The sequence below is a fragment of the Silurus meridionalis genome, chromosome 8 (assembly GCF_014805685.1).
Source record: "Silurus meridionalis isolate SWU-2019-XX chromosome 8, ASM1480568v1, whole genome shotgun sequence".
Taxonomy (NCBI): domain Eukaryota; kingdom Metazoa; phylum Chordata; class Actinopteri; order Siluriformes; family Siluridae; genus Silurus; species Silurus meridionalis.
Window position 1 is genome coordinate 15,479,782 of NC_060891.1, and position 12,084 is coordinate 15,491,865.

Below are 12,084 nucleotides of genomic sequence, written 5' to 3' on the forward strand. Positions count from 1 at the left end.
CAGAACAGTTATACTCTATATATTTTGTTTACAGCATTCAGCTTTTATTGATGCAATTCCTTATCAGTATACCAGACTAACTTGCTTGTAAGTGTCAGATAGTAAAATATAAAACTTGTGAAATTTATAAGTCAATTTTCAGTAAAGCACAACAAGAAACTTTTTGCTAAGAGGCTATATGATTTCTTGGACTTGAAATTTTACCATGAACTTGTATAGAACAATATTTCTTTACCCGGTCTCCAACTCAAAATCAAGAATTCAATAAGAAATAGATAACGCCATCTAAACAACTCTGAACACTGAATAGAAATATGTTTTGAGGCTTAACATTGTACTATTCCATTAAAACCTTTTACAAGGTAGAAATTCTTCATTCTCACCCATATAACAATGAGGTGATTAAAATATCACATAGCTCATTCAAGTTGGCAGGTGCATAATTGCTCTATTTCCAGAACAGGAAAATCAATGACTTGTGAAGCTCAAACAATCCATCTCTCTTTTCGTCATAAGAGCATTTGAAGTTTGTGAAGATGTTTACAAATTAGAACTGTTCAATGCTGCACATACTAAACATGTAATTGCTTATGACTACCACCATTTTAGACTGATAGCTACCTTCCCATTAAAACAACAGTAAAATGAACCAAGAGCTTCTTTACCAATACCAATATTGGTCTCTCCCAAACCTAAACCTACACAGCCAGACAAATAACAATTAGTCGCACTTAAAATTACAGGAATTAGTTGAAATAAATCGTCTAAAACCTGCTTTATTATCCAAGATTGTTCTCACACACACACACACACACACAAAAAAAATCAGTCTATCCTGTGAAATAAAGTATATGAAATTAAACAAATATAACATGCAGAAAGATTCAAAGTAAAAGCAGTCGTTTTATTAAGCTGTAAATAATCCTGGTCTCTCTTCATTTCTAAGGTAAGAGTTAGACAAGACTCATGGTATGTATTTAACTGATGTTGCGTAAAAAATTCTCACTCTCTCTATTTTTATTGGTGGTTGTACACAATCATTTTCATGTTTGTCATCAGGTTTACTTATACTTATAAAAAAGCGATATAAGACTATATGTGTGCATTTTTTTATATTAGCGAAACAGCACCAATTAATGCCACACTAATGAATATACTGCTGAGTGATTCAGTGAAAAAGAAAAATATAACACAACAAGTGTCACCTACCGGGTTTGGCTGAGGCAGGAAGTTGTTGACGCGTGAGATGCTCCACATGCCTTCCAGGTACTGCTGCGCCTGTATGGTGACAGAGCTAAGTGCACCACCCAGAGCACCTCCTCCTACAGTGACCTGAACACTTGGCTTTGTGCTGGATGCCCAGTTCAAACCCCTCCTATGCTCTCCCACAGGCACCATACTATGGGCTGGGTGAGGGATTCTTGATGCAGGGGACCTGGAGGAGAGCGTGAGCACACCATGGGTGGTCATTTTGGTAGGCTGCCCAGGAAAGGTTTTAGAGGGCTGAGCCGGCATTGTTGGCAAGTCTGCATCAGGGCACAGCTCCTGGAGATCCTGTAAAGCGTGCTGTCTCAAATGTTGCATGGGGGTGGCACAGACCGGGCATCTTAACCCCTTATGCCCACCCTGGGCTGGCCAGTCTGGCAACTGTAGCTGGTCAAAGAGGAAAGTGGCAAAACCAGGGTCCTAAGGAAACAGAAAAAAAATGACAATTTCTAAATGTTTTATATTTATACAAACATAATTTTTGTTCTGCAATAATTTTTTGTCTCGCAGAGGGGAAAATATACATTCACAATGTAAAGATGTTCACCACAGAGAGTATTTTTATATTTTTTAAAAACAACAGCAAAACAGCTACATTTATAAAATTAAAAAAAACTACATATGTGTGTAATATGCTTGGGCATGACTCTATTCTTAAAAGACAGGAAGGTGCTAGACTCTCATATGCATTTGGAAAAACAAAAACAAACAGCAGGCATAAAACAAGCAAAGCTCTGGCAATGTGTTGAGACAGGGGCTAAGTAAATGTTTATAGCACCTCTGAGATTCACACATGGACAGTGGTAATCATGATAAGAGAGAGCACTTGTACATTCACAGAGCTGACCAGATGATCACCTGCCTTCAACTATGCATTGCGTATAATGTATGTAGCTAGAGAATGACAATGACACAGACACCTCAGAGCTGCTATATAGTGCTGACTGTAGAAACACATAAATACACATAATACAGATATTTTCACTAATGCCAGAGTATCAGATTACATTAATCTTACTATCAGCACAATGTACCCACTATGTTAATCAATCATACAATAAACACTCTGCTTTGGGATTTTCGAACAAAGGATTTTTAAAAAATGACTTGGTATTTCTCGTAGATCATCCAGCAATTCAGCGGGGAGCAATATCTAAAGGCTTTGGCAGCTAATGGCGGGATTTGTTAAACAGTCTCCTTATGGAATCACCCACTCAAAATAACACATGAATTTTTAAAGAGGATCTGAAAAGATAAACAACCAGCTACTGTAGCCTGAGAGTAGCAGAGCCAGCGATATAATCTGAGGTAACCAGGGGCAATCTCACAAGCTTTAATGTTCCAAGTACACAACACATACACAACACACATCTGACATACATGCATGCAGTCCTCTTTTTTCCTTCACCTTACTTCAGTACCTTGGGCCATTGTTCTCATGTGGCAAATAAGCACTCTTTTGTATTCAGTGCACTCACCCCTGTGTACATTGTTAAGACATGATTTAAGAAGCAGAATACCATTTCATATAGTGGCCCCATTCTGCTGCTTTTGCTTTTTGGGGTTATAGGTCAGGTCATAGCAGTGAGGGCTCAAGGTTTGAGTTAGCAGGAAGGTTAAATAGAACTACACTGGCCAAATTTGTGTTTTAAGGATACAGGCATGGAAAAATGAGGCAAATTATAGATGCAGCAAGTGAATAAGAAAAGGGCGGAAAATGAGAGCAATAAAAACGAGAGAAAAAGAGAGATGATTAGGGTTAGACTCCTGGCCTGGGGGTTTGTAGTCCATTGTATTACTTCATTGCCAGTCACTTTATGAAGCTCTGGGGATGAATGAAAGCCTACACTATCTCCTGATTAGGAGCCACTAAAGAACAGCAGAGAGAGCTGTAGGATAAATGACTGCATGCATGCCCTCGGTCTGTCTGGTTGCTGGACTAATGATTATGAGATATAGGCAGAGAGGGGGTAGGGCAACAGGGGCTACAATGAACAAAAAACAGGAGACAACATATATGGAAATATGAAAAAAAAAAGTAACACAGAGAGAGACAACAGAGTGTAAAGACACAAGAATGTAACATCAGGCCACATCCAAAACCTCAACCCCTGCATATGGTCTTAGGTGTAAGTACATACTTAATGGTGGAACGTACATAAGGTGTAAGTACGTACTTCTTCTTCTTCTTCTTCTTCTTCTTTCGGCTGCTCCCATTAGGGGACGCCACAGCGGATCATCAGTCTCCAAACCACCCTGTACTATACATCTGCCTCTTTCACACGAACTAACTGCATGTCTTCCCTCATCACATCCATGAACCTCCTCCTTGGCCTTCCTCTTTTCTTCCTACCTGGTGTCTCCATCCTCAGCATTCTCCTACCAATATAATTTATGTCACTCCTCTGCACATGTCCAAACCATCTTAATCTCGCCTCCCTCACCTTTTCACCAAAACGTCCAACATGCGCTGTCCCTCTAATAAACTCATTTCTAATCTTGTCCATCCTCATCACTCCCAACGAAAACCTTAACATCTTCAGCTCTGCTATAATAATAATGGCAAAAGAATCAAAATTGGATGAAAAGGATTTACAGCATCAAGTACGTACTTTTTTTTTTTTAAGCTAAATCCTTTTCATCCAATTTTGATTCTTTTGCCATTATTTTACAGTCCCCTTTTTAGAGGTCAATGCGATCACTTTAAAGGCCAAAGAGCTTTCTATACCCCTATATGTTAAATCATACTTTTTGATGTTTTTCTACAAGTATAACAGTTTTTTTTAAGCAAACTCTCATAAAATGGCTTTCTTGTTTGGTTGGGGGTTTTTTGTTTAATTATTTATTTATTTCAAAAATACTTCTGTTTGAGAATAATATGAATTATTACTCTGATGGAACAAATAGCAAATATAAAATTATGCTCCAGCCAAGAAAGTTTTTAAACAAATGTAAATTAATTTAAGTTTTCTATGCTGAAGCATTTTGTACTCTCTTGATCTTCTCATGAGAGAGATTTAACCAGGATTCTTATCATTCAAATATCAAAAGTCCTTATATGTAACTTTCTGGGAAAAAAGGTTGATATTTTTAACTGATTATGTAGTTGTCAGGTTATGTAAAAAATTTAATAACACATTTTATTGCATCTGTAATAACAATAGATGGATGAAATGTGCAGCCAAATATTGGATGATATGTTTAAAGAGATCAGTTGTAATGGGTTATTCAATACAGAAGAACCCTTATTGTAGGATTCCTCTTCATGTCTCAGCAGTTTAATTCTCAGTCTGATGAAGCAGAAGACATTTAATGAATGCTGCATATTGTTTACATAATCCTTCCTTAAACACCATCTACAAATGAGAATTTGAAATTGGACAAATATGTGTTTTGAATACAGAATACATCACACATGATGTTGCTTTGTTAGACTATTGTAATGAAATAAAGCAGGTGACAAAATATTCACCAAATTCACCAAATGAATCAATAATGCCCATAAATAGAGTTTATATATGTACATAAGAAGATACATGGGACTTTTCCATTTACTTTCATTTGTCTATATATGTGCACTGGCAACTGAACCTGGGTGCAGTAGTAATGTTTTTTTGTCTCTGGTTATGCTCCATCTGACATCAGAGCATAACAAACTAAGCACTAATGGAAGAGGCACACACTGTGCCCAGTGATGATTAAGAATCTCTACAGTGCGGCTTAAAAGCAACTTAATACACTGTAAATACAAAATGACATATTGTTTCCAACTTTATAGTGAACAGCTGGGGCCAGCAGGATACCAGACCAAACCAGACTTTTCACAGGTAGGAGAAAGAATGGGGCTTCCCCATGAGCAGAAAAGGGGTTTGGAGATGACAAGAGCAGCTGCTTCTACAATGCCCACAGTGACACAGGAGGAGAGCATGGCTTTCTCACGGCAAACCATTAACGCAGATTACACTGGCTAGGCTCTAAAGAGCACCTCCAGACCTAATCTCAACTGACCTTCTCACACACATGCCCGAGTCAATCCTCAGAATTGGAGATTTCTCTCGTGCTGGGTACCGAGCAGGACCCCTGTGGGCTTAATAACTCTCAGCAGCAGATTCGCAAGCAGAACAGGCATTCGTGGTTAGTGATTAGTCATTTCCTTGTGTTTACCATTTTCACTGGTGCTAAAAGCTCCCTAGAGATAATCTTGTCACCAGATCATGCTAAACAAATTCTCAGCAAGTCATCAGGTTGGGTTTTAACCTGAGACTTATAAACAAACATTTACAATATCAATACAGCACCAGCTCCAGTTTTAGTGTTGGTCTAAAGAAACACTTGGTCTATCGTCTTAATCAAGAGAAATGGACAAATAGTACAATGAATGATAAGTGCCAAACCATAACCTGCACATTAATGGCAGTGAGCCAGACACAAGAGATGCAAGGAAAGCATATGTTGGTCTCCGCATCAGCTAATTTGACAAGGCACAGTTGTTCTCTATTATTTGATTTATCCATCTCTGAGATACTTTGTCATCATTTCCACTACTGTAACCATGACTGATATTAGACTCAGAAAATAAACATTATAACTAACTAAATCTGCCTTCATTTACATAACAGAGTATCATACAAATAATTTCATTTGGTGCATTAGATGTAAACATGAGCATAATCCGGAAAGGGATAGAAGAGTCAATTTATTAGAAGAGTCAATTTATAAGGACTGTGTTCCAAATCATCTGAATTTTTTAATTGTGAGATCAGCCCTGATCGGGATATAATTCAGAGCTATACTTCACTACTGGTTAATATAAATCTACATGATAAATGAATGTAAATCATTCAGGAAATCCAAACTGTTACAACTTACATTAACCAACCTCTATAAGAACCATTGAAAGCACCTCTGGCAAAGTCATAAATCCTAAAGAAATGATTCAGGCTGAGGTGGCTACAAAAATTAATTACAGTATTAACCACTGAGCACTTATCAGCATCAAAGATAATTAGTGTTAGCGATAATTTAATACTTTGTATCAGTATCAGGTGATATTTCCCTTAATGCTGTTTGGGTTATCAGTTATCTGGTGTATGGTGCAGAACGTAGTAGGTTAGGATTCCAATTTAAAATTACGAACGTATAACAAAAGAAGGACAAGCAGAGGATAACCTTGTGTAAAAAAAAACCAGGTTTTGTAAAAAAAGATTGGATCAGGTCATGTATACTGATAATAATAAATGTCTACTAACAAATATCTACTGCTTAGGGTCACTATTCAGGACAACTTAACCACATCTAATATATACTGTGGTGTATGCAAAAGAGTTAAATGAGTTACACTCAGGCATGAAATAACAACTGCACCAGAATGCATTGAAATGTTTTTGTATGTCCATGATAGGGACTGTCATTACTTGCTTATTTAATTGCCTTTTTCAGCTCACAGGCCTGTAAAAAAAAACATTCTGAATGTCATGAATGTTTGGGCAGACCTTAAGTCTCACAACTATTTACCTCCCAGACTCTCTATTACTCGCGTTTCTCTCTTCCTTAGTTTATCTCTGCTTTTTTTTTTTTTTTGCATCCCTCCAGGGATAAACATCTATCAAACCCTTTTCTCCAAGTTTGAGTGTTTAATGATACATCAAAGATGTGAGATTTTTGTAGACCCATTGTGTACCACTGAGTGATCCACTTCAACAGATGTTCTACTAAGTAGTTCTTCTATTAACCCATGTACTTACCACAAAAAAAAAAATTTTTAGTTTTAAAATTTTCTTTTCAAATGTATTTCTTTTTAAACCTGCTTGAAGTCATGTGCTCACAAGACCGTACAGCTCAATCTCAGATTTACCTTAAACCCCCCAAAAAATTTTATTTACACATTTCACTCAAGCTGTAATATAAAATAAACTTTGAATTGACAATTGCAGTAATGTTCTGACAGATATTTGTGCAGTACCTTTTAACAGGCATGTGTTCGCAATCAGTCTACTGAAATCTAATGAAATCATGTCAATTTAACAATTGACTAATGTATACTTGATGTCTGATTTCACATAAAGTGTTATTTTAAAGCATGCCTAATAGCAGCTCTGCACACTCTGCCCACAACACAAGACTGTGCATACAAATGTTACACTTTGGTCTTGTGTTGTAGCTTCAGTTTATAAAACTACAATGAAACATTCCTCCATTAATAATTTATCTTTTTTTAATTTTTTTTAAATCTATGCTAAATCTGAACATACGGCCAACTGCTACATTAATGTTTTGTCTCTATGAGTACAGACTGGTGTGTGTTTTTAAATGATCTCAACTGTTTCTGCAAGTACCCTCTTAAACTTCCTGATGAAAAGCTATGAAAAATAACTGATATGATGATGAAAGTCCTTAGAACGCCCTTAATTATGTACTTATTTTCACTTATTTTGATTCTTAAGAAATACACAGAAAGAGCTAGTGGATCCTTGAATGTTCATCGCATACAAAATTCTTGGAGACGTGTGCTTGTGGGTGCATGTGTGTGGCGGGGCGTAATGTGCAGCATGGAGATGCTTCTTCACTATTCATGAGAGGACAAGCTACAAGCTGTGGCTCTGTGAATTTATTTACCCTTCGAATACAGTACACAAGCTGAACCAGGTACAGAGTGAACTCATCCGTGAAATAACGAGTTGTCCAATGCTGAAACCACAGCACATGATACATCTTTGTGGTTTCATTTATATTCTCAAACTACTTCTTTTCCTCCACTTCAATCTTCTTTGTTCATGACCTCTTTGACCTTTTTCAAAGACTTAAGAGCAGTCTTAATGGGCTGAGGTAAAGAAAATGTTTACAGGGCACAAACCCAGATTCCATTTCAGCCAAGAAAAAGGGAGATGTTTGAAGATAACATTTATAGTCTGTGCTCTCAATTCAGAAAAAAAAACAAAAGCAGCTATGAAAGTCATTGCACTCTTATAGCAATTCATGACCGTCTTATGTGGATGGCTTATATACAAAAAGGACAACTGCAGGTTAACAACTAAATGGATACAGCAGCCAGTCCCCCATAAAATCTGAACCAGGAAAGCACCACTAAAGTGATCTAAAGATTGATGATGTACTAAAAGATCATAAACCGATATCTACAGCATCAAATAACATACGGTTATTTATACCCTAGGAGGTTTCACAAAGAAAAAGCACACTGTCAGGAAATAAATCAAAACCTTTACCAGAGAAATGTACTGCACTGACATTTATCTACACCCTAAATGACCACCAAGCTACAATTGTGCATCAAGCTTCCTCTAATTCCTAATTTCTGAAAAGGGACAGCTGAGGAAGCTGGAATCAGCCTAGCTTGTCTCGCACAAAAAAGTTAAGAAGTTAATTACTGAGTAATAAAGACAAACAGGAAGAGGAAAACACTCCAGCACATAAGATCCCCTACAATCACAGCACACTGCACAAGTCCTTATGAGATTGCTCTATCTATAGCAACGAGGTTTATCTAAAGCTGCACATCAGCTTTCAGCAAACAGATTTGGCCATTTACAGCTCAAACTGCAGCCTGAGTGGACAAACCTCAGAGTGTGGTGTAGGCTTTAGGACTGTATGACTGCTGCATGCAACAGTCAAATACATTACTGAAGAAAACTTACAAAGGGTTATCAACTCCTTCTTTAACCTTTTCTGAGACAATGAAGGAAATGTCAACCTCAGCATGTTGGCAACTACACTATACCCTCATAATTCCAATACCAGCCTGCAAGCAATTTATATGGCCATTAGAGTTTATCTTATGCAAAACAATGGGTCTGAGTGACGAATCAGGAAAGTAAGTATATTAAGCAACAAATAAATAAGCTGAACTCAATAGACCACAATTAATCCTGATAATTCAGTGTGTCAAGTCAGAATGTGAATTTCTGCAGATGGCAATGAAATTCTAATTTCCCATTATCCATCTATTAAGCGTTTTTTCTTTGTGTGGCAGGTATTTAAGGACCATGGAGCTGCTGATAGAAACATCTGAGGCTACTGCAGCACGAATGGAATGAATGCTGTCTTTTGGCTAATAGACACGTCTAGACAAACTCAATAAAGATGCTCAGATAGGGAAAGAATCCCCCAAACCCATCTCTATCTAGACCAAGCACATGGACAAGTGAAGACACACGCACACAAGCACACTCACATGAGCACACATACATTATCCACTTACAAATAGTAAAAGGGAGTTTCCTCCTATTTTTTTTGGTTTGCTTTTTGTTAGGAGATTTACCTATCAAGAATAGAGACAATGGCCATTTAGTCAATGTGTCTGACAGGAACAATAGAGAAGGCTGTAAACGGCCTTGTAGCACATAAGAAAAAGTCCCTTCACTCCACATTCGAATAAGTGAGGTTAGAAGGGTGAGGACGGCTGTGAGTTATAATGGGCTGAATTGAAATGGCAAAATTACATGAAGCGAGAAAAAAGGCTCAGTGAGAAAAAAAAGCACAGACAGGGGGATGATTGCCTGTGCTTTTTCAACTGTGGATTGCTCTCATTTCATTGGCACTGTCGTCTGGCCAGGCAAAAAAATGGTCCTGTAGACTGAATATTGAAAAAAAAAAACATATGTTCATGAGTCAGAGGCTTCTAAGACTGACCTTTTTTTGCTTAAAGTGTAGTCTACAGTTAACAGAAAATCATTTGCAATGTACAGTTATGTTTTTTCAACCATGCCAAACACTGTAATCCGTCCAACATAATGCTGATGCTCTGTCTAGTTAGCATACATTTAGCTGTCCTGCATATTTATTGCGTATTTATTTCTTACATTCATCACCAACGTGTATTTACATTTTGTGTTAATCTGTATACCCTTCTGCTGTATATTGAGCCACATAATGATCCCGAAGAAACTATAAGTCATTTCAATGTATACGCATTACATATAGAAATAACAATAAAACCACTTGGCTTGACTTTTCCTCATGCCTCCCTGTCTGAGCCTGAATGGATGAGACAATTTTTTCCCTTTATGTGAATACACAACACTAATATATGTCAAACAGCACTGTAACATCCTGCAGCACACCAATTAAAACATGGAAGCAGTGCAGAATGTTCTACCACAGGTGCTAGGGAGTGTCAAGAGAGCATCTTGGGCCAAGGCTAAATCTGCATATGAATGAGAACGCATTACAGTATGTGACCATTACATTATTATAATGGCTCTTCTACTGCTAGAGGTGCATTATCATTCAGTATCACACTGCAGGAGTGAACGAGCCAAACATTACACCCACTCAGTACTTTAAGCAACAGTGTTCAGATAGTATGACCTTTGCAAAGCAGTCTGGATATCTGATTTTGGAATGAATAAAAATAGCTATGAGATAATATTAAATTAACAGTGTTTTAAAGACACAATGGAAGGCTAATGTGATGTGTTTTCCAGGGTTGCATGACATATACTTTATGTATGGTTTACCAAAGCATTACGAATACAGATCAGGCATAAATGTGGGATTAGAGATGAGTAAGCATGTTCGCAGTCCGTGCCTGGGGGCTTATTTGCAGGCTCAGAGGTCAAAGGTTAAAGGTTGGCTAATAGGGCAGCTTGTGAAGGTCTGCACAGCAGTGCTCCCCCAACAGAGACAGGCCTTCAAGTGCAATGACCTCTGACTTCTGCTCTTTCCTCTCTGCCCCTGCAATCACTGTGCTCCAGTATATACACACCATGTCTACAGCAGCCGTGCTGCTTATTTAAGAGGTGATTTACAAGATAACAATACACATGGAAACACACACAGACACACAGGTTCTGATTAACAGAGCCTTAACCCTAAACTTAAACAATGGCTAAATATACACGTGTATTTCATTCAGGCAGTTTATTATATTTGTTCATGAAATTCACTGGAGTTGCTTTTTAAAACGCACAATCAATCTTAATCGCGTTTATTTATGTTGATCATCAGGACTGAAGTATTTGCACATGCTTTGGCACTTCAAAACCTCAAACAATTCCTCTCCACCCGAACACAAAACAGGAACAAGAAGCTTTCCTCTCTAAGCGCGCTTTCTCATGCACTACAGGAAACAGAAGGCTCTGGCCTCAGACATTACAAATGACCAACTCTTGATTCTGCTGTTTAAGTATTCACATGGTGTCTCTGACATAAGCAACAGTGCAAGCGAGAAACACTAAGCATAATATAGTGGGTTGCTGAAGACTTTCTGTCATCATTAAGAACTGTGGAAAACACAAAGCAGCCACATACTGTTGTAAATGTGAGTCCAGTGGTAAATCTGTAATGAGTATAAAAAAGCATCCATGACACTTGGCTCTCTACATATAGGTTTTCTTTAACATTAAAGTGGCTCCAGGATAAACAGAAAGAGAATGTTGTCTTTTACCAAGGATTATAATTATTCCCCTTTCTAATTAGGTGTCTAGGAAATTCCAGAGTATATGTGATGGTTCTTTGCCTGGGAATCTAAAAGAAAAACTTAGATGGATGATATGAAGATCTACTGGGAGTCTTTTAGAAAGTGATCATATGCACTGAAATAGGACAAACAGGACTCATCATTAATCATTAATCTGTCAACATCCTGTCTAATGTATTCATTTATTTATCTCTCTGCCAAACAAATTTACACATTTAAAGGATCCGGAAAACAAACAACGCATAGTTATCTCAGTTTGTCTAATGATTCTTTGCACACAGTGTTGGTCAACACAGAATAGTCATCTGATCCGAGTGTACAGCCAAACATCGTTTGCATCGTTTACACTACGTGTTCTTTGCTGATGGTGAGTCAGCAATACA

General features: G+C 37.6%; 1 protein-coding gene across 4 annotated transcripts in view; it reads right to left on the reverse strand.

Moving 5' to 3' along the window:
* kif26ab (kinesin family member 26Ab) overlaps positions 1 to 12,084 on the reverse strand; it is a 73,297-nt gene that overhangs the window by 43,424 nt on the left and 17,789 nt on the right. For all 4 annotated transcript variants that reach the window (XM_046855711.1, XM_046855713.1, XM_046855712.1 and 1 more), the window contains exon 3: positions 1,210 to 1,686. In XM_046855711.1, the coding sequence (XP_046711667.1) occupies positions 1,210 to 1,686 (477 nt within the window). The remainder of the gene's footprint in view (positions 1 to 1,209; positions 1,687 to 12,084) is intronic.